The 25,951-nt window shown below is 56.3% G+C and overlaps 9 protein-coding genes across 9 annotated transcripts; 7 read left to right on the top strand and 2 right to left on the bottom strand.

The window, feature by feature from the left end:
- Positions 1 to 108: 108 nt before the first annotated feature.
- On the top strand, positions 109 to 2,526 carry WHR41_07276 (uncharacterized protein; the record flags this gene model as incomplete). The annotated part of the gene is made up of 1 exon (XM_069375881.1): positions 109 to 2,526. The coding sequence occupies one exon, from the start codon at positions 109 to 111 to the stop codon at positions 2,524 to 2,526; it is 2,418 nt and encodes an 805-aa protein (XP_069227296.1).
- Positions 2,527 to 3,088: 562 nt separating this feature from the next.
- Positions 3,089 to 3,412, top strand: WHR41_07275 (uncharacterized protein; the record flags this gene model as incomplete). Its single annotated transcript, XM_069375880.1, has 1 exon — positions 3,089 to 3,412. One exon carries the CDS (start codon positions 3,089 to 3,091, stop codon positions 3,410 to 3,412), a length of 324 nt encoding a protein of 107 aa, XP_069227209.1.
- Positions 3,413 to 4,013: 601 nt separating this feature from the next.
- Positions 4,014 to 6,935, bottom strand: WHR41_07274 (uncharacterized protein; the record flags this gene model as incomplete). Its single annotated transcript, XM_069375879.1, has 1 exon — positions 4,014 to 6,935. One exon carries the CDS (start codon positions 6,933 to 6,935, stop codon positions 4,014 to 4,016), a length of 2,922 nt encoding a protein of 973 aa, XP_069227295.1.
- Positions 6,936 to 7,461: 526 nt separating this feature from the next.
- Positions 7,462 to 9,009, top strand: WHR41_07273 (uncharacterized protein; the record flags this gene model as incomplete). The annotated part of the gene is made up of 1 exon (XM_069375878.1): positions 7,462 to 9,009. The coding sequence occupies one exon, from the start codon at positions 7,462 to 7,464 to the stop codon at positions 9,007 to 9,009; it is 1,548 nt and encodes a 515-aa protein (XP_069227294.1).
- A 653-nt stretch (positions 9,010 to 9,662) lies between these two features.
- On the top strand, positions 9,663 to 11,056 carry WHR41_07272 (uncharacterized protein; the record flags this gene model as incomplete). The annotated part of the gene is made up of 4 exons (XM_069375877.1): positions 9,663 to 10,015; positions 10,082 to 10,268; positions 10,320 to 10,640; positions 10,691 to 11,056. 4 exons carry the CDS (start codon positions 9,663 to 9,665, stop codon positions 11,054 to 11,056), a joined length of 1,227 nt encoding a protein of 408 aa, XP_069227293.1.
- Positions 11,057 to 11,694: 638 nt separating this feature from the next.
- On the top strand, positions 11,695 to 18,062 carry WHR41_07271 (uncharacterized protein). The gene is made up of 4 exons (XM_069375876.1): positions 11,695 to 12,218; positions 12,267 to 12,370; positions 12,425 to 17,458; positions 17,515 to 18,062. Exons 1-4 carry the CDS (start codon positions 11,929 to 11,931, stop codon positions 17,709 to 17,711), a joined length of 5,625 nt encoding a protein of 1,874 aa, XP_069227292.1. The 5' UTR covers positions 11,695 to 11,928; the 3' UTR covers positions 17,712 to 18,062.
- Positions 18,063 to 18,257: 195 nt separating this feature from the next.
- Positions 18,258 to 19,892, top strand: WHR41_07270 (uncharacterized protein). The gene is made up of 2 exons (XM_069375875.1): positions 18,258 to 19,365; positions 19,426 to 19,892. Exons 1-2 carry the CDS (start codon positions 18,372 to 18,374, stop codon positions 19,740 to 19,742), a joined length of 1,311 nt encoding a protein of 436 aa, XP_069227291.1. The 5' UTR covers positions 18,258 to 18,371; the 3' UTR covers positions 19,743 to 19,892.
- A 447-nt stretch (positions 19,893 to 20,339) lies between these two features.
- Positions 20,340 to 24,047, top strand: WHR41_07269 (uncharacterized protein; the record flags this gene model as incomplete). Its single annotated transcript, XM_069375874.1, has 2 exons — positions 20,340 to 20,785; positions 20,843 to 24,047. 2 exons carry the CDS (start codon positions 20,340 to 20,342, stop codon positions 24,045 to 24,047), a joined length of 3,651 nt encoding a protein of 1,216 aa, XP_069227236.1.
- A 19-nt stretch (positions 24,048 to 24,066) lies between these two features.
- Positions 24,067 to 25,791, bottom strand: WHR41_07268 (uncharacterized protein). The gene is made up of 2 exons (XM_069375873.1): positions 25,538 to 25,791; positions 24,067 to 25,382 (listed from the first exon to the last, which is right to left on the bottom strand). Exons 1-2 carry the CDS (start codon positions 25,652 to 25,654, stop codon positions 24,258 to 24,260), a joined length of 1,242 nt encoding a protein of 413 aa, XP_069227237.1. The 5' UTR covers positions 25,655 to 25,791; the 3' UTR covers positions 24,067 to 24,257.
- Between the last annotated feature and the right edge of the window lie 160 nt (positions 25,792 to 25,951).

Raw genomic sequence — 25,951 nt, 5'->3', positions numbered from 1 at the left:
CAGGGCGCCACTCGCCGACTTTCAAGAATTCTTTCGGCGCTCCATCTCCACCAGCGCGTGCAGTTCATCGCGAATAATACCTAATTGCACCAACGCAACTCTGTCACAATGGCTGCAGAGGGCAAAAGAGCACTGCCACCCAAGGTTGCGGCCATGAAGGCTCGCAAGAGGCAGAAGACCGAGCAGCCCTCGACTGCGGAGCGCCCTGCGAAAAAGGCAAAGACGGGCAATGGTCGACAGCCCGTAAGACTGGACAAACTGCCTTGGAAAGATGTCTCAATGCCGGACCGGATGGACGACTACGAGGGATTTTTTGGCCTGGAGGAAATCGACGACGTGGATGTTCTGCGCGACGACGCCACCGGCAAAGTCTCTTATGTGACCCGCCATGAACCAACGGCAGAGGAATCTGACGAATATGAATCTGATGGAGAGGAGTTTACTGGCTTCGGCGACGACGAACCGGATGTCCCTGAGCCAGCTGCTGTTCCGGCTGACGAAGTTGAGGTGAAGAAAAACGGCAAAGAAGCAGATGTTCCAGAACCAGCATCGGTTCCTGCAGACGAAGTGAAGGCGAAGAAGGAAAAGAAATCGAAGGCTGAGCCTAAACCAAAAGAAGATGCCAAATCTAAGGCTCAGAAATCAGCGACCGAAAAAGCAGTAGCTCCTTCAGCCCAAGGGGCATTCCACGGCCTGGATGCAGCTGATGACGATGAGGAGACCGACATTTCGGAATGGCTACCTCTCAAACTTTCTCCTGATACTATGTCTGCTCTAGCCAAACTTAAGTTTGCAAAGCCTTCAACGATTCAAAGTGCAGCGATCCCGGAGATCCTGGAGGGCCACGACGTGATCGGCAAAGCGTCAACAGGATCTGGTAAAACTCTAGCATTCGGTATTCCCATCCTGGAGCGATTTTTGGAGCAGCGAAGTGTGCGTCAAAAGAGCGAGCGCAAGTCCCCACTTGCACTTATCCTTTCACCGACCAGAGAACTTGCCCATCAGCTCAGCGATCACTTGCAAGCGCTGTGCTCGAACAATCTTTTTGAAGGCCCCTTGATCGCGACTATCACTGGAGGTCTCTCCGTGCAGAAGCAGCAGCGCCAGTTGAAGGATGCCGACATCGTTGTTGGAACTCCTGGTCGGCTATGGGAAGTCATCAGCGATGGTCATGGCTTCATGGACGCACTAAAGGAACTGCAATTCCTTGTTGTCGACGAAGCGGACCGTTTGCTGAGCGAGGGTCACTTCAAAGAGGTCGAGGAGATTTTGAACGTATTGGACCGTCAAGTGACCGAGAACGAAGACCCGGAACCCACGAACAATATTCCTCAAAAGAAGAAGGGCAAGAACGCGAAAGACACCAAAAATGCAGTCCAAGGCCAGAGGCAGACTCTCGTCTTCTCCGCGACCTTTGACAGAGGCTTGCAGAAGAAGCTTGCAGGCAAAGCCCAGGCTGGTGGTGGTGACCTGATGAGCAACAGAGAGTCCATGGAATACCTGCTCAAAAAGCTCAACTTCCGCGAAGAGACACCAAAATTCGTCGACGTCAACCCCATCACGCAAATGGCCACCGGCCTCAAGGAAGGCATGATCGAGTGCGGCGGCACAGAGAAAGATCTCTACCTGTACACCCTGCTGCTCCACTACCGCAACGCAAGAACCCTCGTCTTCTGCAACTCCATCAGCGCCGTAAAGCGCATCACGCCTTTCCTGCAGAACCTCGAGCTTCCTGCCCTGGCCCTCCACTCCGGCATGATCCAGAAAGCCCGTCTTCGCTCCGTCGAGCGCTTCAAAGACACCAAAGAAAACAAATCCGCGCCGATCCTCGTCGCAACCGACGTCGCGGCAAGAGGTCTTGACATCCCTAACGTCCAGCTCGTAGTTCACTACCACCTGCCCCGCGCCGCCGACATGTACGTGCACCGCTCCGGCCGCACGGCCAGAGCTGGCCAGCAAGGCTCCAGTATCCTCATCTGCGGGCCCGAAGAAGTTAATGGTACGCGCCGGCTGATTGCCAAAGTGCATGCAAAATCCGCCCTAGGGCACGAAGACGACGCCTCGGTCGCCGCGAAGCAGGGCTACTACATCCGGTCGCTGGACATGGACCGCCGCATTGTTTCGCGTCTGCGGCCTCGCGCACAGCTGGCCAAGAAGCTAGCGGATATGGCGACGGCGAAGACGAAGAAGAGCAAAGAGGACGACTTCATGCGCGCCGCGGCCGAGGAGCTGGGCGTGGAGTACGATTCTGAGGAGTTCGAGAAGCAGGCGCCGGGCAGGCAGGGGCGCGGCGCGAACAGGAAGAAGAAGGAGAGGGAGGCGGCGGATATGACTAAGGGCGAGGCGGCGGCTATGAGGGCGGAGCTGAAGGATTTGTTGAAGCAAAGGGTGAATGTGGGTGTCAGTGAGAAGTACCTTACTTCGGGCAGGGTGGATATTGATGAGTTGCTGAGGCAGCAGGAGCTGGGGCAGGGAAAGACGGGCGAGTTTTTGGGAAGTGCTAGTTTGGGACTGGAGGATTTGTAGGCTTGCGGCATTTTGTACTGTATACTACCTTGTTAATATCGGGATCAAAACTGAAATCATACCTTGACCAACCGCCATCGTAATGGGATGCGACAATACAATATTGGAGCCTCGACAGTATGTAGATTTCCGTACAAACCTGGCTACCTTCTTCGAAAGGCTATTTTTTCTCTACAGAATTGATCAATCGGCCTCCATTTCCCCGTCATCCCTCGGCCCGCGGTGCGTGCGTGCCATGTGCTCGCTCCAGCTCTGCTGCAAGTCGGAGGACCCGCAACGTCATAATTCCATCGTGAGTGAGGTCATTGCCTAGCAACTTCACGCGTTCTGCACGGCCATTGCGCCGATTGATTATTCCTTGTGTTTTCCATTTGCTCTGATCTTAACTTGTGCTTTAACCTATCTACCACCTTTTACAAACCTAAGATACCCAGCTCCTGTACAATATACCGCAGCAATACAACACCTTACGAAGTAAGTCTATCACCTTCGAACACGACACAGCTCCAAACCAACAAGCAACCGAACCAGCTCCCGACCAACCAACCCAACAACCACAACGATGCTCTCCCCAACCCTCCGCCTCGCCCGCCCCACCGCCATCCGCACCTTCGCAGCCCCCATCGCCCGCCCCTTCTCCTCCGCCCCGCTCCTCCGCCTGAAAGAAGACAGCGCCAAGAGCCCCGAGGAAGCGGACCGGATCAAGCACGAGCAGCTGCAGAAGCAGAAGGAGGGCAAGGGCCACTGGCACGAGGAGCTGGCGTCGCAGTCGGAGTCGCACGTCGCGGCGGACAGGCAGAACGTCGGCGACCACAAGCAGCACATGGAGGACCTGCAGAAGCAGACGGCGCAGGGGGCGCAGGAGGAGAAGGAGGGGAAGAAATAGATGGGTGAATGGAGGTGTTATGATGAGCGGGTTTTTCCCTTCTGTGCCTTTGATTGGAATGATGTGAAAATAATTGAATGGTATTTCTGATATGCTCTGTCTCTCGCACCTTGCCACCGGTGTTCTATTTGACTTCTGGCATAATGAAAGGTGTTTCAATGGCTTAATTGTGAGGCTCACGACGTCTTTTGGCACTTTGCGAAACGAAACATGCGTCTTTACGCAACACTTACCCTTCTGTATGACCTCGCGGCCTCTCGGCGGCCTTAGGTTGCGTCGTTCTGCGAAACGTCGGACCGAACTCCGATGGGCTCAAATATCAACCCGACATCACCCCTCAGTTGGATCTTTAGACAAGTCAACTCCTTAAGTGACACAACTCAACCGCCGGCAAGTAGTTTAAAAGTAGCTTCATATATTCGTGATAGCTCAGGCCGTGTCCAGAAATGCCAAGAATCGCTAACCGGAAAATGCATCGAAAACGCCAGGCAAAGTCACCAATAAAACGCTGCAGTCGTGTCTAGGCACCAACGCCGAATCGACCAACAAACGCTAGATCTCCGCGAACCAACCTCCAAAAAGCAACGCTCAAAAGCAAACGCTAAATATTCCCAATAACAACCATGAACCTCAACCGCCCATCCCCCACCTTTTCCCCGCCCTCTCTCCCCGCGCCCGCCTCCTCATGCCCAGGCACATCCAGCACGCCAACCTGCTGCTCGCCCTCGTCCCCAGCCAGCATGCCATCGTCGAGCATGAGCGTGCTGCTCTTCCAGCCCCAGCTCTGGGAGAAGTTGAACCTGTCGGGCGCCGACTCGTAGACGGACAGCATGCGGCCGCCGCGCGAGGGCGAGTAGATCTTGAAGTACGTTCTGATCGTCGGGCGGGCGTCGACGTAGGGCGGGAGAGCGGGTTTGGACGCCGCGCGAGCGAGGGAGGGGGAGGAAGGGTTGCGTGGGGGACGGTCGAGGTCGGAGTCGGAGTCAGAGTCTGAGGTTGGGGCATTGGCGAAGGAAGCCGTGGTGGGGGAGGAGGAGGCTAGGACGTCGGTCTGGCCGGTTTTGCGGTGGTGGTGGGAGGCGACTTGGTGGGAGAGAAGGCTGTAGCGGGAGGGGTCGGTGCTGGACCCGGCGGCCGGGTCGCGGTTTGGGTCCGCTTCGCCGGCGGAGCCACTGCTGTCTTCGCCTTCGAGGCGGATGTCTTCGCCGATGGAGTCGCGCTGGCGGTGTCTGCGACGTGGGTCGCTGCCTGCGACCATTTCGCGTTCGAGTCTGCCTATTCGTCCCTCGACGTGGCCACCGCCTAGGTTTGTTGCCCGGGTGCCGCCGCTTCCGGAGCCGAAGACTGCCTCTTCTGTTTCGCGCTCTTTGGCTCGGTGGAGGTAGACGCCGAGCTGTTTGTTGCTTCGGGCTGAAGCGACTTTTTGGATGTAGATGTTCCAGAGCGAGCCAGCGTAGAAGACCGTACGTGAGTAGACACGCTTGCGCTCCTTGAGCAGGCGAGGGGCAGGGAAGTCTGCGCTGAAGCGGAAGGGTGGCAGGTGGGTGTAGCTGACAGCAGGTGGAGGCATGTCGGTACTGCCACTGTCTGATGTACTAGGCCTCGGCTGGGCTGCCGTTGTCGAGGTAGCAAAGTCGGACGCCCATGTCAAATCTTCTGGCTGAATCGTAGCAGATAAGCGGGCCGCGCGTTGAATCGGATTGATGCCAGAAGTAGCGATGAAGGGTTCTGCGTTGCCTCCCATGACAATGTTGCAATCACTGCTGGGTATCCAGAACTTGCGTGGCCTACCTGTGCCATCCCACGACTGAGAGTCGAAGTCGTCTTCGCCTTGCTCGAGGTCATGGTCAAAAGCGGACGAGCTCGCGGCTCTATGTTTGCCCTTGGTGCTGTTGGCAGCGCTCTGAGAGTCAAAAGTAGACTCGTCCTCGGTGGCTTGAATCGACAGACCGAGCTCCAAGTCGGTATCTCGTGCGTTCATGACGCGCTGACGAAGCTCCATCTGTTGCCACAGTGCGTTGCTGACGACCTTGTCTGGCATGACCGGAAGACCCATGACATCCTTCGTCCGGCGGAGATATTGGAGCTGTTCAAAGTCCAGATGGATGTAGTGAATGCCCTCGTCTAGTAATACTAGCAGTGGCTCTACCGTCGGATGTGTGTATAGGCTGATGTACTTCGTCATGCTGTCGGGAATGCCATGACTGAATGCAGCAGGTGCCGCACGACGAGCGACAGCGTCGAAACGCACAGCCATCATGCCCATAATCGGTGGCGCCTTCGCCACCTTTTTGCGAGTGCCAGGTTGGACCAAGCCAGCCTCAAGAGCACGGGCCTTGAGTCTACGGTCAAGAATGCGTTTGGCCAGTATCCATCTCTCCCACTCACCCTCCACGAAGAAGCCGTCTCCACCGACAATCTCGCGGACGACATCAGCAGGGATTCCATCCCAACACCTGAGCGGCATCCGCCAACCGTATCTGCACAGCATCGCCTTTGCGCTGGCGAGGATCTTATCGCCAGACTTGCCATAGTAATTCTTAGTGACTAGGTTGATGAGCGGTGCCAGCGTCTCAGTGTTCATCTGCCGCAGCATGCTCTCAACGCTAGAGTCGATCACGTCGAGCATCTCGAGCCAGCAGCCTGTGGCGAAGAGGCCAATGGCGTGAGAGTCTTCTTCAGCCACGGACGGGCAGCCATACAGTCGCCTGAGAGCTAATTCAAATGAGTGCTGAGTGATGCTTGCGTCGATCTCCTCTGGTCGGACGGTCATCTCTTTCGAGTTTGCCTCCAGCCATGGCTCGCTCAAAGCCGTAGCGAAGAAGGGTGATCGATCCAAAACGAGGCGGTGAAGCTTGTATTCCTTGCCGAATGCGTGTACGGTGATGTCGCTATGCTTCCCTTGCAACAATCCTCTTATGTAAAGATGCTCCGGCAGAGCAGCGGTCCCTCCGTGCATCTGCCTCGTGTACCCGGCCTGTTTCCCATGGTGCATGAACGAAGACTCGCGGCTGGCTTCTGGGCTTGTCGCGGCCTGAACGGCAAACAATCTGCTCAGCGTTGTGAGGGTCGAGCTCCGCTGTCTCTCGTGCCCTACCGACGCACTCGGAGCCGCACTGGGATCGTCTGCATCCTTTTCCACGGTGGGTATCCGTCGCCGGTCCACAGTAGCCCTCACTTCGTCCTCGTACCTACGTTCCCGCCTGGCCGCACTGTTCGCGGAGGGCAGGCTCGCTCCAGCGGAGTGCGGTGTGGGATCCAGTATGGCGTTTGCACTAGGTGCTCGTACGTTCAGCGTTGGTCGTTGCGGCAGGTTGCTGCCACCTGAGCCGAAGATAGATCCGTTATCAGGCGTGTAAATCGACCGCGGCAAGCTATACTGCCTGGCGTTGTCCGGGCGGTCTTGAGGATCTGAAGGTTCGGCAGGAATACTGCCCGGAGTCCAGTACGACGATGTTGGCCGTTCGCGAACGGGCGTGTGTTCGTCGTCATCCTCGTCAGCGGCAAACAGGCGCCCGTCCATGGTGGCAAAGCGGATAGAGGAATGTTGATCACAGGGTGCTGAGTGGTGGGCTGGTGGGGGGATGACCGGCCGGCGCGGCGTCAAGAGCGAGCGACCATCTGGTGCGACAGAACAGCAGGAAAGTCGCAAAAACAATCAGAGGTGTGACGCCATGTGCGGTATTGTGTTGTGTAGCGTGAAGAAACCTTGTTGGCCAGCGAAGCATAGGTAAGGCATTCTCCGCACGCTGACGGGTGTGCCCTTTGCTCGCAGAGAGCTCCGAGGCCTTTCTCGCCAGCTGCGAAGTCAGGGTTCGCTGGCACGCGCGTGCCCTGCCTCACCTGCCCCGGATGACGACGGTGGGCGATAGCGTCACGAGTGGATGGAGAGCCGTTGCGCGAAGTGGAGTCCGCATATCGCCGCCTCCGCCGCGGGAAACGCCAGGCGAGCGAGACCCTTTGGTCAGCTTTGCGTCCACGATCCTTCGATCTCGACCTGCAGCAAATCCCGAATCTCTGCCCTGTCATTGACAACGCGGGAAGCAGCCATGGCGGCCTCGCTGGCTATATCGCCCTTGCGGGCTCGACTGACCATCAAAGCGAGCCGAATCCTCGAAGACGCATTCGTCTGCAAGAGATGCATCCACCAGCAGCGCCAGCAGCCCTACCAGTCCGCCCGGCAGACACCATTCTTGGAGGCCTTCCGCAGGCCAGGTCATTACCGCATCCCGCCTGCAGCGAGGCACAACTCTTCCTCCGCCGCCGCTCCTTCGAACGCAGGTGCATCGCCGCTTGGTGCACTGAGCCAGACCATTGGACAATTCCCCAAGGAGGAGGCGAAACGAGCCAAGTCCTCTTTCCCCGAGACCAGCACCAAGAGCGTGGCATATTGGTTACTGGGTTCCGCAGCCAGCGTCTTCGGCATTGTCATCTTCGGTGGCCTCACTCGACTTACGGAATCTGGCCTCAGTATCACAGAATGGCGGCCTGTGACTGGATCGTTTCCTCCGATGAACCAGGAGCACTGGGAATATGAATACACACGGTACAAGCTTAGCCCAGAGTTCAAGATGCTGAACTCTCACATGGACCTTGAGGACTTCAAGCAGATCTACTGGATGGAATGGGGACACAGGCTCTGGGGCAGAGTCGTGGGCATCACCTTCTTGCTTCCCACGATTTATTTCGTTGCGCGAAGGAAAGTCAGCAAGCCGATGGCCTATCGCCTAGCGGGCATCTGCTCCCTCATCGGCTTCCAGGGTGTCATCGGTTGGTGGATGGTCAAGTCTGGTCTCAAGGACGAGCTCCTTGAGACCGGCAGCTACCCTCGTGTCTCTCAGTACCGCCTGGCTGCCCATCTTGGAACCGCATTCATTGCGTACCTTTACATGCTCTGGAACGGTCTTGCAATCCTTCGCCAGCACCGTCTTCTCGCCAACCCGCAGGAGGGCCTCAAGGCTCTTGAGATCCTTCAGTCACCGCAGCTTCGTCCTTTTCGCCGCATGACCGCCGCACTGAGCGCCCTTGTTTTCACAACAGCTATGTCCGGCGCGCTTGTTGCTGGTCTTGACGCTGGCATGATCTATAACGACTTCCCCTGGATGGGCCAGAACATTCTGCCGCCCAAGCGCGAGTTGCTCGATCCTTTCTACAGCCACGTGCCGGACCAGTCGGACTTGTGGTGGAGAAACATGCTCGAGAACCCGGTACTCGTCCAGCTTGACCACCGTGCGCTCGCCATCACGACCTTCAGCGCCATCATCGCGCTTTGGGGCTACACCCGCTTCTCGCCACGCGTCCGCACAACACTGCCGAACGATGCGAAGAAGGGCATGCTCGGCGTCGTCCACCTCGTCTCCCTGCAAGTCGCACTCGGTATCACCACCCTCTGGTACCTCGTGCCCACACCTCTCGCCGCTGCTCACCAAGCCGGCGCCTTGGCTCTGCTCAGCGGCGTATTCTTGCTTGGCAGCAGAGTCTGGATCCCCACTCGCACTCTGCAGCTGCTGAGGAAGGCCGCTGCTTCTGGCGCGTCTTCATCACAGGTGGGCAAGCGCGGTCCGGACGCCATGCTCAATGCGAAGCTCGGGAGGTAGGACTGGTTTTCCGCCGTCCATGTCTATGACAGAATTGTAATGTACCACCATTTGTAAATTAGCCGGCTCATTTTGGAGCATAGGGCCATGTGGAGTTTGGATTTACACGGCTGAAAAGATAGATAGACTCGCCTCACGTTTTTCATTTTTCTTCAGATTACCAAACACTGCATTCCCAGTCTCAGCAGCGGTGGCAGCGTCAACCTGTCAAACATCTATATCCCACAAAGTTCCAGACCTCACCTGTCCTCGCAAGTTGTACGATGGTTGTGGTCAGCCCACAAACCGGGGACAGACGAAGCTGGTGAAACAGGACATCCGTCAATATCGAAACTGTGTAACAGCTGGTGTGTAGACAAACAAAGCTGTCTTCGTGCTGACTCCATCCTTCGACCAAATGCATGGATCGCACACGGCCGTCAGATTGCAGGAGTGAAGTCTGTGTCGTGTGTGCCACGCCGCGCGGATTGTGGCCGTCGCGCCTGCCACATGCTGGGATTTAAGGTCGAGCGGCAGGTACTACCTGGTTGGATCTGGCCACGGTCCATTCATCAGTACCTAAGGCCTTCGTTAACTGCGCAACTTCATCGTGCATAAAGACCAACAACTCCTGTCGCTAACAGACAATCTGCACGATTCGTCCACCGTCCACCATGGCCCTGCTCTGGACCATACTCAGCATCGTCGCCCTAGCTCACTCCCAAACCTTCAACCTGCTACAGTCATACAAGGGACTCGATTTCTTCAACCGCGCCTTCACTCTCTACGAAGGCTGGGATCCTACCTTCGGCTACGTCGACTACGTGAGCTTGACTGTCGCTGAACAGTATGGCCTGGTCAACATCACCGAGATTGGCAAGACCGGCATTGCGCGCTGGGGTGTCGACACCAGCAGCATTCTCGATCCCAATGCCAATCTCGGCCGCAAGTCACTTCGTCTGCACAGTGTGCAGACCTTCACTCATGGCTTGTTCGTGCTGGATGTAGCGCACGTGCCTGCGGACGTGTAAGTGAATCTTTGCGTTTGAGTGATGCACTCATTGATTCCCGAGCCCGACTGATGACTTTGCAGTTGCGGCACTTGGCCTGCGTTTTGGCTTCTGGGCAATGGCGTCTGGCCTACGACGGGTGAAGTCGACATCATTGAGCAGACCAACAACCAGAAGAGCAATATCATGTCCTTGCATTCTGACTCTGTGCCGAATTGCACAATTGCTGGCACTGGCCAGTCTGGTACACTCCTAACCAACGATTGTGCGGTAAGCATGTGAGGCCCTAGCACGAAGTGGCTTCACTAACAGACCCCAAAGTACGCAAACTCATACACTGGCTGCACCGTCTCATCAAATCAGCTCTCTGGCGCTGCTCTGAATGGGGCTGGTGGCGGTGTTTTCGTATTGCTCTGGACGTCTCAAGGCATGCAAATGTGGACTTTCCATCGCAGTGAAATCCCGCCATCGATCAAGAGCAAAACTAAAGCTCCCCTGCTGAGCGAGTTCGGCTTGCCTGTGGCGAACTTTCAAGGCTCATGCGACTTCGACGCTCACTTCCACGAACAGCAGATGATCTTCAACACAGACTTCTGCGGCAGCAACGCCGGTGAGACGTTTCAGACGCACGGATGTCCTATGGTAAGTGACCTTAATGTATCATTCATACGGTGCTGACGATAAGGCATTAGGCAACCAGTAAGTCCTGGGAATCTTGCAACATCTTCGTCGCAAACACCCCGCAAGCGTTCCTCGAGTCCTACTGGGAAGTCAATTATCTCAATGTCTACGAAGTCGTGAGCGCACCTGCCGTCCCCGCTTCGGCGCCGGAGGCCCCAAGGGATTTTACTTCCTATGCTGGCGCAACATGGCCAGCCTCGTGGACGGCTCCGGCTCCCTTTTCGACGCCGACAAGAGCGCCTGCGAACAACCCGAAAGTGCCACGGCCCGTCATGGGGCAAACGGTTGTCAATCCATCGGTCGAGACTGCAGGGCCTGATATGACGAAGCGCGATTATTCATTGGGTCGTCTACCGTCGGCTTTTGGTCGTGCTTAGAGGCTCGGCTTCTAGTGTCAATGTTGAAGGAGCAGTATATCCGCTGTCGCCGGCCGATGAGAAGCGGAAACATACAGCTCTCATGGCAGTACGTCAAGGAGCAAGCTCGAGAGGAGGAAATCCGGTTGATACCTTGATGGAGTCGGGTCTCCAAGTGAAAGCTTTGGGAGCAGTGCTAGAGTCATCGCCTCAAGGCGTAGCTTAGTGCTTAGCAATGAAAGTGGCTCTAAACGCCTTGACGTATTTCGAAGCTTCTGCATCTAAGTGAACGCTGAGTTGGTGACTCGAAATACTGCTAAACAAGGCATTTCTAAGTGAATTGCACCTCCTAGTCCACCAGCGACGTCAGTCAAGCGGCGTCGGAACGATCTCCCGCCAAGCGCTGCGATTGCCGGAGGGCGCTCGCTCACGTGTAAGGCAGCGGCACCGTATCACTCCTCTACTACGTATTCACAGGCGCTCGATGCGACCTTCACATTCACCGCCGCATTTGCACCTGACACAGCTTCCAATTCCGCGCCACTCGCTAAAGCACAGACAATAATGAGTGATGCCAACTCCGCCTAGGTGTGTACCTCAAACTTGCCTTGCCTTGCCTTCACGCCCGCCAGACACCCACCTGCCCTGCTGCTGCACCGAGACACTCAACCACAACCGCTCAAACGCCCGCACACCACGCAACCTCACACCCACCCTTGTGAATGTCACTACCACTTCCTACACCCAACACAACACCAGCCGCCCGCTGCTTTCTCGTTCATTCTCACGAATGTCGCTGAGCATCCAGCCTACTGCACCTGCTTCCTGCCCGTAGTCGCCGTCGGCGCCACCACGTCACATTCACGAGCCTCTGAATCGGCCGTCGCTTACCAATGTCCCAAAGAGTGACTCGCTCGTCCGCAGCGAGGCTCGCCGCAGATAGCCCACCCTCGAATCCGCCGCCGTCGAACAACCCCACCGACGACGCACCGAACCCCACCGCCTCTACCCGCAAACGCAAGGCTGCCACCGCGGAGCAGTCCCCAACTTCTCACAAGGAAACCCGCAAAACCAAAAGAGCCCGAGCCGAGGAGACAACGCAAGAGTCCGCCACCACAGCACCCGCCGAAGCGCCCGAGAGACGCAAGAGAAGGTCCACCGCAGCGGCTATGTCCAGTGCTGGGTACGGCAGCAGTCGCAAGAAGGCCGAGGACATGGCTGATTCTAGCAGACCGTCGTCGAGCACATCGGGCGAGACCTCGCCACAGAACCCCGCGAGAGACAACAGTTCGAGGCGGAAGAGCAGCCGCCGCAGCAAGAGCGGCAAGGATGCAGGTGAGTTTGTGGCGAACGCCGTGGCCGGATTGCGGTTGACTGACCCTTGGACAGACACAGCGATCCCTTCAACTTCTGGAAGCAGCTCGAGGAAGTCGAAGAGAGGATCGAGGAAGGACCATGATACCCTGATGAAAGACGCCGATGAGAAGGCCGCCGAGGAGTCAAAGGATCACGAGGGAAATGACCAACAGCAGCAACAAGATACCCAGGAAGGTGCCGAGAGCATTAGTGAGGCGAGGAGACGCCTTATGGAGGAAGACCTGGAGGCTCTGGAGCGTGCAGGCGGCGGCGACCCTTTCGGCACCGGTGGATTCCTCAGCCGTTTCGGAGGCCCTTCAGCGCTCTCTGGCCTCACGGGACAGCTCAGAGCTATGAGTTCGATGCTTTCGGGTACTGGTAGCCGCCTCAGAGGCATCCTAGAGCAGCTCCGAGCCAAGGAGGACTCGTCGGGGCAGCTTGTGGCTCTTAGTGAGCTTTCGGAGCTGCTCCTTGTGTCGAACGAGGACAATCTGGCCGGCCACTTCGCACCTGATCAATTCGTCAAGGAGCTGGTGGCTCTAATGCAACCGAATGACTTCACAGGGGAAGAGAACCCCGAGATTATGCTCCTAGCATGCAGATGCATTGCCAACTTGATGGAGGCTCTGCCAGCTGCCACTGCAAGCGTCGTATATGGTGGCGCCGTACCAATACTTTGCCAAAAGCTGCTGGAGATCCACTTCATCGACCTCGCTGAACAGGCTCTGACAACACTCGAGAAGATCAGTGTTGAGTTTCCAGCTTCCATCGTCCGCGAGGGTGGTCTCACAGCATGCTTGACGTACCTTGATTTCTTCGCTACCAGCACCCAGCGGACTGCAGTGACCACCGCTGCCAACTGCTGTCGCAACATTCCCGAGGACTCGTTCCCGACCGTCCGCGACGTGATGCCTATCCTCCTGAATACTCTCTCCAGCTCAGACCAGCGCGTTGTCGAACAGGCTTCGCTCTGCGTCTCTCGCGTCATTGAGAGCTTCAAATACCATGAGTCGAAGCTCGAGGAGCTCGTCAGCGCCGATCTGCTGAAGGCCATCCTGCGTTTGCTCCTGCCTGGCTCTACAAACATGATCGGCCCCAGCATCCACACTCAGTTCCTGCGTGTGCTTTCAATCAGCGCTCGTGCTTCGCCTCGTCTTAGTGCCGAGCTGCTCAAGATGAACGTCGTTGACACTCTATACCAAATCCTTACTGGCGTATCACCTCCTACTGAGGCTGAGCAGGACGTTGCATCGCAGATCGACAAGAACGTCATCATGCAGTCTATTATTCGCACGCCGCGCGAGCAGATCTTCGAGACTTTGAACGTGGTCTGCGAACTTCTCCCAGCTGTGTCTCGCGATGGTCTGATGTTCCTCGATGATCTGCAGGATGCTGGCTACACTGGCCCAGATCGTGTTACCATGTCCGATAGGAGCAAGAGGTCGCCAAACGAGAAGCGCGTGGAGCTCCTGAAGGAGTGCCCTGCAGAAGTCAGGCGCTTCGCCATCATCCTCTTCCCTACCCTGATGCACGCCTACACCTCTACCGTCAACCTCAGCGTCCGCCAGAAGGTCCTGACGGCCCAGCTCAAGATGCTCAGCAACCTTGAGACCGACATCCTGGAGGAGGCGCTTCGCGGGGTATCTTATGCTTCGCACCTGGCTTCCATCCTCTCGCAGCAGGAGAACTCTAACCTGGTCACTTTTGCTTTGCAGGAGGCTGAGTTGATGCTTAAGAGGCTCGAGTCGGTTTACAGGCCGCAATTCTACCGCGAGGGTGTCATGACGGAGATCGACAGGCTTGCCAACAGGCCTTTGAAATCGGAGGAGAAGCCCGCAGAGCCCACTACTTCCAAGGACGAGGGTCGCAACGATATTGCTCCGCAGCCCGAAGCTCCTGCTGAGCCGGCGAAGCCAAGCACTGCCAATGCTGAGCCGGCTGAGCCGGTCGACATGGATCTCGATTCCGACGATCATGTTGAGCCTGAGGAGGGCGAAGACGATGAGCACGAGGATGATGAGAACGACCACGACGATGAGGACGATGACGGCTCGGACTCAGAGCCGCCATATGATGATCCGCTGCCTTCTCGCATCATTGACGTTCAGGACATCATCACACTGCGCGCTAAGCGCTTCATCGAGGTACACGGCCACGAGGGCAGCGAGGAGCTTAGGTCCAAGGCGACCGGTGTATTGAACGACCTGAGGAGCCTGGCTGAGGATCTGAAGACTTGCTACAACGGAGTCAGCGGCCAGAAGGGCTCCGAGCTTTTCAGGCGTTTGGCGAAGTATTTCGACGGCGATGCGCTGGAGAGCATCACAAGCTACGAGTTGATGACTTCCGGCATCGTCAATGTCCTCTTGGACATCCTGAATGACCCAGATGATGAAACCCAGCTGGAAGCGCGCAGCGACTTCATCGAGGCGTTCATGGCATCGAAACCTGCTACTGCTGTCGCAACGGGATCAGCAGCGTCCCCCGCTACGTCTTTCTCCGTGCTGGTTCACAAGCTTCAGGAACTGCTGAGCAGAGCGGAGCATTTCGAGGTCATTACCGTGCACCACAACGCTTTTGAATCGAACCGCAGCAGCGCTGCTTCTATGCTGGCCAAGCAGCTTCGCCTCAAGCTGGTTGCTGACGAGGACTCTGGCATCCCGAAGGCTTACAGGAACATCATGGTCTCGATTCACGCCATCGCTACTTTCAAATCGCTCGACGACCACCTGCGTCCGCGCATCAGCCTGGCCGACCGCGCGAGATCTTCCCGCTCTGGCCGTGATATTGCCGGCATGCCCGGTGCAATGGCAGCCTACGCCGCTGCTATGGCCGGCCGCGAGCGCGGCTTTGGGAGCTCTGGTTCCAGGGGTGCTCTCCCTACTCAGAATACCCCCACCTCCGGCAAGGGCCCGTCTAAGAGCGAGAACGCCAAGCCGGAAGGTACTGGAGAGGCTGCCGAAAAGCCTGTGCGTAGGTCGTCTAGAAGGCAGTCTGCGCAGGCGTCTTCTGCGGTTGCGGAGCCTTCGTCCGAGGCGAAGGATGAGGCTCGTGTCAACACAAACGCAGCCAATGGCGAATCGCAGGATCCTTTGGAGTGCGCGGACGAGGCCCACCTCTCTGATGATGATGAGGAGGATGAAGATGACGAAGACGTCGAGGCTGAGCTCGATGCTCTGGTCGATGATCTTGAAGATGATGGCCTTGGCCGTGATGAGCCTGATCCTGACGCTGTCAATATGGAAGTTGGGACGACTGGGAAGGTCACCGCTCACACTGACGATGGCGACCGCATCAACACGCCCACACATGGCACTCCTACGCCTGCTGCGGCCAAGGACCGCATGAGCGCTACCGCTCGTCTGGCCGCTGCTAGAGAGCTGCTGTCTTCGCCGTCCGGCTCTTCTTCGAGGCCGTCCAGCTATGCTGCTGCCTTGCAACAGGCTCCTCAGGACTGGCACATCGAGTTCAGCATCAACGGACAGCCCATCGATTACGAGACCACGATCTATCGGGCTTGTCATTTCAACCAGACCCAAGGACAGGAGCTCTCGGCCCGCAACATCTGGTCTACGATGCACACGATTTCGTACAAGAAGGTGCCGGGCCCGGCGTCGGAGTCGAAGTCTCTCACGCCTACGAACGACGCTGGACTGCCGCTGGGCGATGGCGCTCTGCCACCCTCGCTTGACAAGCATCCTGCTACTGCTAGCATTCTGAGGCTGATGAGCATCCTGCACAACCTGAATGCCAACCTTGACGAGGTCATTGCTGACAGCAAGTCTGGTCTGAAGCTCAACCGTGAGCCGTTGACTCAGTTCGTCAACACCAAGCTTACTGCCAAGCTCAACCGGCAGCTTGAGGAGCCGCTCATCGTCGCTAGCCATTGCCTTCCGACATGGAGCGAGGATCTGGCTAGGCTTTATCCCTTCCTCTTCCCATTCGAGACTCGCCACCTCTTCTTGCAATCCACGTCATTCGGCTACTCGCGCTCAATGGCGCGCTGGAACTCGCAGGAGAACGAGAGCCGCAGCGGCAGACACAGGGACCACCCGCTCTTCATGGGCAGGCCGCAGCGCCAGAAGGTCCGCATCTCTCGCAACCGCATCCTGGAATCTGCCATCAAAGTCATGGAGATGTATGGCTCCTCCCCGTCTATGCTGGAAGTCGAATACTTCGAGGAAGTTGGCACTGGCCTCGGTCCGACGCTCGAGTTCTACTCGACTGTCTCGAAGGAGTACTCGAGGAAGAAGACCAAGCTGTGGCGCGAGAACGAGAGCGCCAGCGCGGGCGAGTACGCTTTTGGCCGCCGTGGATTGTTCCCTGCCCCAATGGACGAGGAGACCAGCAAGACTGAGAACGGGCAGCGTGTGCTTCATCTGTTCAAGGTTCTCGGCAAATTCATCGCCCGGTCTATGCTCGACAGCCGCATTATCGACGTCAGCTTGAACCCGACCTTCTTCCGTGTGGGTGATGGTGGTCTTCCGTTGAATCTCGGCGCTGTGGCTACTGTTGACCAGGATCTGGCCAGGTCGCTGAAGATTCTGAAGAAGTACGTCGGCGCCAAGCAGCGGATCGATGAGGACACCCGTCTCTCGGACGTGCAGAAGGCCGCCAAGATCGATCAGATTCGTATTAACGACGCGAAGATCGAAGATCTCGGTCTCGACTTCACTCTTCCTGGATACCCCAACATCGAGCTTGTTCCTGGCGGCGCAGATGAGCCCGTCACCATTGACAACGTCAACAACTACATCCGCAAGGTCGTCGAGGTGACTCTTTCGTCCGGCGTGCAGCGCCAGGTCGACGCTTTCCGCGCCGGCTTCAGCCAGGTCTTCCCGTACTCCGCGCTCAAGGCCTTCACGCCAGACGAGCTGTGCATGCTCTTCGGTCGCGTGGAGGAAGACTGGACTCTGGAGACTTTGATGGATTCTATCAAGGCCGATCACGGCTACAACCTTGACAGCAAGAGCGTGCGCAACTTGCTGCAGGTCATGAGCGAGCTTTCTGAGGAGGGCAGGAGGGGCTTCTTGCAGTTCATCACGGGCAGTCCGAAGTTGCCTATTGGCGGTATGTCATACCCTGACCTAATCCTTTTCGCAACAGACACTAACTTTCTTCAACAGGCTTCAAGGCTCTCACGCCTATGTTCACCGTCGTCTGCAAGCCCGCCGAGCCGCCGTACACCTCCGACGAATACCTGCCGTCCGTCATGACTTGCGTCAACTACCTGAAGATGCCGGACTACACCGATATCGACACCCTGCGCTCCAGACTCGACGTTGCCGTCCGCGAGGGCCAGGGCTCTTTCCACCTTTCTTGATTTCCCGCCGCACCATGCGGCGCTTTTGCTCTGCGTGTTTTTGGAGGAGTTTATCAGCTGCTGCGGCGTTTGGGCAAGAGGGATTTGCCTGCGACGACGCCTTCACACCAATCAGATTGCTTGCAAAACACGAAACGATACTTTTCGACAAATGGCGTTTGACTCAAATCGAAGGCATGCATAGACATAGGCGCGGGGGTGTTTCTTTGCGTGGCTGCAACTTTTTACCCAAGACGTAGCCGGGAGATGGGATGGATCACGGCCTGCGCTTCTGCTTCCTCCTTTTTAATGATGAGACTTTGAGCGGGTTTTGGTATGCAGAACTTTCATGAATGATTCGTAGCTTTTCAAGTGGTTTTTTCCAGCCATGGCAGTGATGTGTAATTATCATTCTACTGAGACCGGGTTTTCACCACCTCACTGGACTTTCACATGCCTGAAGTCCATGCCCGCTCACGCTCCCCCGCAATCGCGAGACCACCTTGGACCCTGCGGCAGCTCGTCCGAAAGCTTGACCGCAGCGAACCGCGACCACCCTTGGTCCCTCCACAGCCACAGGCACTGATAAACAGATCACAAAACATCGGAACGTCGCGGCTGCACACGCCAATGTCTACAGCCTGTTTCTCCACACGGTAAACAGCCTCACGATCACCGACCATGGACATTGCCTACGACCACATCCAGGAGGAATCCCTCCCGCCCCACCACGAGCGCGACTCCTCCAACACCAACACACCCACTGTCGAGGGCTCTCAATCGCAACAGCCCGCTCAAACCCTCAACACCGAGTTCCAGCAAGCCTTTCAAGCCGTATCTGCCTCGCCCTGGGGCGCGCGCCTCGGCGGCTGGTTCGGCGAGGCTCGCAAGCAAGGCCAGACCTTCTACTCCGGCTTGCAGAAGGAAGCCGCCGAAGCGCAACAGCAGGCCTCGAAAGGCTTCGAGGGACTCCGAGGACAGCTCGCGCAGCGCACCGCGGGACTAAACCTCAATGCCGAGGGAGCGCCGCTGAGCGGCGTCCCGGGCGAGGAAGCCGTGCCCGGCGCGTCGAAGGAGCAGAGCAAGGAGGAAGTGCAGGAGGACCCCAACCGGCCCGAGAGCCTGACGGCGGACATCGTGAAGGAAGCTGGGTCGCTGGTCGCGAGCCTGCGGCTGACGGCGTCGTCGAAGCTGAAAGAGCTGCAGCGGGCGGAGGACGCGGCGGACGAGGCGCTGCTGAAGTTCGGGACGAACGTGCGGGACTTCCTGCGTGACGCGGTGGTCATCAGCGCGCCGACGGAGGCGGACGCGGGCAAGCCGAAGGGCACCGACGCCGCGGGGAACGAGGTGCTGTTCGAGACGACGGAGCAGGGCACGGGCAGGAAGGTGTTCCATTCGACGCGGCTGGATGCGCAGCTGCATGCTGTACACACGACCGCGGCATCGTTTACGCAAGATCCCGAGGGCGAGCAGTGGGTGCAGTGGAAGGGGGAGTTTGATGTGGACAAGCAGACGGAGGCGGTGGCGAGGGATCTGGAGAAGTTCGAGGAGTTGAGGCGGGCGATGGAGAAGCTTGTGCCGGAGAAGGTGGACTACAGAACATTCTGGATGCGGTACTATTTCATCCGGAAGGCGATTGATGAGGAGGAGAAGAAGCGGAAGGAGATTCTGAAGGGTGAGTTATCTTCTTCTCGGGAATTGGTTTCCTTGGATATTGACTAACATGATTACTCAGATGCGGCGGCAGAGAACGAAGAGGACATCGCGTGGGACGACGATGATGAAGATGAAGACGAAGCCAAGACGTCTACACCCCAAGCGACTGCCCACAAGGCTTCCTCTAGCACCACCACCCTGACCCAGCCCGCTGCCACCAACGACTCGCTCAAGGCTCCGTCTCCCAGGAAAAGCAACGAAGAAGAATCGAAGAGCGTTGCCGACTCCGACGCAAGCTACGACATTGTTTCCGGCGCAACGAGCCACACGCCAAGCAGTCCGAAGGAGGAGAAGAAAGAGAGCTCGAAGGACGACAGTGATGATGATTGGGAGTAGGAGCGCAGCATGTGATTTTGGGCTTTGTTGGCGTATCATGTGGTATTCGGTAGGGAAAGCGGGAGTTCGGGATGGTTTGGACTTTCGGGACAGACGGCCTGATGTGATGCAGCGTGTGTTCGTAGTGAAAGAGAAACAGCATTTACCAAAGGCCATCTCTGTGCAAGCATCTATTTCTTGCAATTAACGGCATGCAAGAGCACAGAGCAGGGCTACATTTCCCGCCTGCAAGCCCAAATCAATTAGCCTCCGACATACAACATTGAGATTCGGCTCTTTAGGATGACGAGAAACTTCGACCTCAGATTCTGTGTAGGAACAACAGCCGGGTCACGGAGTCCCAGGATCTTCTTATGCCGATCCATCGCCTCACATGCATGGACTGACACGCTTATCATTTTGATTGGTCAAATCGGAGGGCGCAGGCGAACCTGCGCTTCACGCTTCGCCTGAGAGGCTCAGCAGCTTGTGCGTCAATGTGCAGTAGTATCCTGGCATAGCCCCCTCGTCCAGGCGAGAAAAGGTCCTTCCATCTCAGCGTCACAATCACTTTGACAAGTCCTTCATGTCCGCTAAGCGAAATTCCACCCTTTCAATATGGCCCTCGAGGCAACAGCTGCACTCGGTGTGGCCTCCAGCGTCTGCCAGCTGATCGACTTTGCAAGCAAGCTCTTGTCTGAGAGCTATGCCATATACCAGAGTGGTGATGAAAAGTCCGTCAAACGTCTACAGCTTGAAACGGCGATCAGCACTATTACTGAGCTCAGCGCCAGCGTCGATGCATCTGTCGCTCACACTGCACTCGGAAGAGGGCTATCTAGCGAGGAGAGGTCACTACAGAACATCTGCGAGAGGACGAGAGGTACGAGCTTGCAACTGCTCGAAGTGCTCGACGAGATCACACTCACATCCGGCAACCTCGCATGGAGAAGCTTTCGGGAAGCACTGTCTATGCGATGGCAAAAACAGAAGATTGATTCGATTTTGGAGAGCTTGTGCAATCATCGCTTGGAAATCAACAGTTTCTTGTTGGTCTTGTTGCGGTGAGTGTTGCATTAAAGTATTACACAGCGCCGTTTTCCCTAATTCAGTCCTCACAGCAAGCAAATGGATGAGGCTGCGCATGGCAATGTGGAAGTCCGCCGTCAACTCGAGGCCATACGCGCAGCACAGGCGGATACTTCGTCCCGGATCTCCAACCTCTTCTCTAGCACCAGGACCTGGCAAGCAGATTTAGTCAACACCATGTATCGGGAAGACTGGCGTCCCTTCCAGGAAAACAAAAAAAGAAACTTTGGAGACATCGCGAAAGTCTCTCGCAAGATGACAGATGTTGTGCGACAGGAAAGAGAAGCGGAAGCTCGCAGGAGGCTCATCGACAGGCTCAAGTTCTTCGAAATCCGAGACAGGCAACAGAGAATCCCCCAGGCTCACGCGAAGACTTTCCGTTGGGTCTACAGACATAAGCAGTGGGGCGGAAGGCCTGATGGTCGACTCGCCGACTGGCTCGAGCGAGACAGCGGCATCTTCTGGATCACTGGAAAGCCTGCCTCTGGAAAGTCCACCCTCATGAAGTATGTTGAAGAGAACTCGAAGACACATAGACATCTACAAAAATGGGCAGGCTCGGGATTCACTTTGATGAAGTGCAGGTACTTCTTCTGGAGAGCCGGCGATCATCTTCAAAAATCCACAACGGGGTTGCTCCAGACACTCTTATATGACTGTCTGAGCCAAGTTCCCGATCTCGTTCAAAAAGTTCTGCCGGAACGGTGGGCCAGCTTCCACTCTTTCGGAGACGACGGTCGACCGTGGTCGTGGTTCGAGCTCGCCAAAGCATTCGATCTCACGGTAAAGTTTCTCGTCAGCCAACAAACCATTAAGCTCTTCCTCATAGTCGATGGTCTGGACGAGTGCGAGGGAGACCACTTTGAACTGATATCTTTGTTGCAACAAGTTGCATTGCTCTCCGATGATGTCAAAATCTTGCTGGCGAGTAGGCCAGAGCAGGCGTTCCAAGATTCCTTCCAACACGGTCCGAACATCCGCATGCAGGACCTTACCTTCCCGGATATCACTGCTTACATTGACGCTGAGCTTTGCACGCAGCCTATCTTCCAACGCTTCAAGAATAATCAGCAACAGCATGCAGATCTCCTGGTCGAGCAGATCGCACAAAAGGCCTCTGGCGTCTTCCTCTGGGTCATTCTGGCCGTTCGATCACTTGTGACAGGGCTCAGGAACGGTGACCGGGTCTCGGATCTGGAGCAAAGGCTGGCAGCTATTCCACCCGAGTTGGACGAGCTGTACTCAAGCTTATTGAGAAGCCTCGAGCCGCTCTACTTTAAACATGCGTCAGAAATTTTCCAAATAGTCCGCGCGTGTCCCACACAACTAAATCTTCTTGATCTGGCGTTCACCGATGAGCAAAATTTAACCTTCCAGGGTGAGGACGGTGTCTTTGCGCTGGTCAAAGACGAAGTCGAGAGTAGGAATGACATTGGGGTGCGACAACTCACAAGCAGATGTAGAGGACTCCTCGAAGTCTCCAATATATCCAGCAACAATCAGCAGCCCGACGTTCTTGCAGCAGAAAAGAGTTCGGCTTCCGACTCTTCTTCTGGTGATGAGGATCAGTCTGCTCTTGATACAGCAAGTGATGATTCCACTTCCGACTCTGAAGATGACACGGGGCTCCTTCGAAATATTTCAGCACAGACTACTTTGGCAATAAGAGGCAGACTCAAGCCTTCTCCGCTGCCTATGACTCCTGAACATCCAAAGCAGAATGCTTTACCGATTGCATGGGGCACTAGGCCGCTAGGAAATCAGATGTCAGTTAATCATGGTAGGCAACTCGACGGCCATGTTTCAGACACAGAATTTGGACCAGTGGATTCATGCCCTGAGCGAGAGATCATCGAAGAAACTGATACAGAATCACAATTCGCACCAGAGCATCCGCACCCCGAGCGGCAGACTCGTGAAGAGGTCGATTTGGAAACGCCTACTAAGGACGTACCTGCACATTATCCATCGTGCCAGGAGGGCCAACACCATGTGGTAACGACTTATCAACCTATGGACCGGATCGTTGAGCCAGTACATCGACGTATTGCCTGCCTTGAACACAAGATGTGGAAGCCGGAAAAGTCGTATGGGTTCCACACGCCCTGGTACTATTCCTGGATTCGCAGGAAGCGGAGAGGCATCATCTCAACACTTGACTCCAGTGATGAAGTGGAAAAAAGCGGACATAGCGACCCTCACATTCGAGGTCTTGCTCAGACGCCTCGCACCGCAGCACTAGGCGATTTCCCAATATTCTCAGTGGACTACATCCACAAGACTGCAAAAGATTTCATGGAGCAGCCCGAGAATTGGAGAGTGATTCTGAGTGGCAGCGATCCGGGCTTCAGTCCCCAACTTGCGTTATTGAGGTCGTCAATTTGCATGCTTGGCAGACTGCCGCCCAGCAAGATATCAACTTTCACGTTCTGGGCTTGGGTTATTTGGTGCTTCCAATGTGCCGCTGAAGCGGAGAAGGCCGGCGTCCACGCCGTTGATAGCTATTGGCTGAACCAACTCGATCGTGCCGCCGCGAGGACTGCCATCTCGACCAGTGGAATGGGGAGAAACCTGTTGAAGATTGCACAAGAGGAAACTCCCTTCACGTGGTCCCCAACCATAGTGAAGGACTTTAGGACTGGTATAAGCAGAGAAAGTGCCTACGGCTTTGAGGAGCACGATCCGCAATCTCGCTGGCGACTGGGGCCCAAATTGGCCGTTCTATGCATTCAATGGAACTTACCGGCAGTTCTTGAGCAGATGGTTGAAACCGGCATGCCTTTGACACATGATCGTAGTGGCAGGCCCATGCTGGAGTACGTCTGGATCGGACGGGGCGACGGTCCCAATCAAAATGAAGAGGCAAGCTTCGAAGAAAAATCCTACGAGAAATACTGCAGAAGATTCCCCAGTGGTGCTTCGGTTGCGAGTTTGATCAAGGGCGGAGCAGATCCAAACGAGTGGTATGCGAATGGGACGCCGTGGCTGCGGACGCTGGCTCGGATGTACAAAGTGTATATCAGCAAGAATAGGCAAGAAGCGCAGAAGGCGAACGACTTCGAGGCCTGGTACGACGTATACATGGCCTTTGTCCAAGGCGGTGCAGATCCGCTAGCCGACCTCAACTGCCCGAGTGGCTCGTATGCCCGCGAGCTTTTTGAGAAGTGGGATCGGGGCAAACTGAAACGGCTACAGAGCTTGATGAAGACAAAGCAGCGGAAGGTACCAGTACGATGAGAGAGATCGAGCGTTGTTGCTGATTACGATGTGGATGACCTGGGTGTACCTGGCGTTTCACACACGAGAGTTCATCAGTTCAAAATATGTGAGGTGTGCTATGAAAGGAACGAATATGTCATACGGATATGTCATGGGCTTCTAGAGGGTTACGGCATTTATGTATTAACATACATAGGTATAGATGCCTAGGTCTCAGGTTTTACGATTTTACTCAAGTGCGCTGTCCTCGCACCACTCCGGGGCAGAAACCGGATTGCACCGAGCAACAGCCCTTCCAGGAAGCTGGACAGCGTAATCCCAGTCCCACCTGCTCGACATGCCATAAGCAGGGTAATCCGTGCTGACGATCTGCGCCGCGCTCTCGAAAGCCAGGTCGCGCATCGAAGTGTCGCGGCTGAGAACAGTGTCGAGCGGGACATCCGCGCGAGTGCGGATGATGTAGCCCTTGCGGACCAAGCGCTGAAGCTCCGCGGTGTCGGTAGGGTCGTTCTTCTTGATGAACGCCGCGTCCGGCTGGCCTTCGACACCGTTGGTGAAGACGGTGCGGTTCTGCAGCGACTCGTGGCCTTCGCCGCTGTAGAGGCCGGGAGGGCCGGAGTCGGGCTCGTTGTCGAAGAAGAACATGAACTTGCCGCGCGAGCTGGCCAGAGTAGGCCATCCGTGCTGAAGGACGGATTCTTCTAGCGTGAGGTTACCCTGGCGAACGTCGTCGGGGACGATGAGTTGGCTGGGCGGGAGGACGCTGCGGATCTCAGAGTCGACGTTGAGGATGCGCGGGAGCGTCCAGTTCAGGGCTTCTTCGGCACAGACGCCGCCTTTGCCGCAGGCGGGGGCCTCCATCTTGAGCTCGAGGTCGATGAGGATGGGGAGATGGTTTGGGTGGTTGTCGGACCAGCCTTTGAGCTGCCACAGGCATTCGAGGAAAGTGTGGCAGACGGAGTGAGGGTCGCCGTCAGTCACGTGGAAGACCTTGAGGCCGGGCTTGGTCATGTTCGGGTCGTGAAAAGGAATTGTCACATTGGTCAGATTAGCCATGCGCCAGAGGAGAGGGTCGGCGTAGAGGCCACCGTTGACATCCGAGTGCAGGTCCAATTCCAGAGAGCGGACACTCTGCTGGTCGAGCTGAAGATCCAGATCCGCATGGGAGTAGTAGAGGTTCTTCTCGTTGTCATGGAACTCCTCGAAAGCAGCACGCTCGGTAGTGATGTTGATCTCGCGATGGTAACTGTTGTGCGTTCCAACGACCTGGATTTGGTTCATACGGATCTCGCTGTGGTTGCGACCGTACTCAACAAGAGCTGCTTGGGACAGCCCAGCCATCGAGGCCATCATCTGCCGAGTGGTTAGTTTTTGACTTATATACTTCACGGCTGATGTATTCAATGGCTGCGCGGCCGGCGGGGTCCAGCGGCGAGTATTCACTGCACAGAGCGTCCGGAGAGCACGTCCGGAGAGCACTCCTCGTCTGCCACAGGGAGCCAACTCACCATTGAGCGTTTCATATTGGGCGTTCCCTTCGCCTCGCTTGATGCAACCGAATACTGATACACTGAACAAATGAAGAAGATGGAAATCAGGACGATTATCCCACGCTTATAAGACATGGTAAGTCAAAACTCTGCCACAATGACTGCCCAACTCTCCAAGCCACGTGGGCGGGTGAAGGGATTGTAGCTCTGCAAGGCCTCCTGCGATAGATTGAAGTCTGCTTTCGACAATCGTAGCCGTGACTTGGCGTACTCGAGGCATACCACCAGAGACGTGCTTGCGGGCACGTGGGGCGTAGGTATGGTGTCATCCTGGCAAGGTGAAGTTGCCGAAATCCTCCACCCCGGCTGTCGATCTTCCACCTTCCCCCAATGGCACTGAGCTTTGCGCGTGAGGCACACCTGCGCTTCTTC

The sequence above is a fragment of the Cladosporium halotolerans genome, assembly GCF_011745625.1.
Source record: "Cladosporium halotolerans strain TM138-S3 chromosome Unknown Sca28, whole genome shotgun sequence".
Taxonomy (NCBI): domain Eukaryota; kingdom Fungi; phylum Ascomycota; class Dothideomycetes; order Cladosporiales; family Cladosporiaceae; genus Cladosporium; species Cladosporium halotolerans.
The sequence above is the reverse complement of the archived record's forward strand: the minus strand, read 5'-3'. Positions and strand labels throughout refer to the sequence as shown.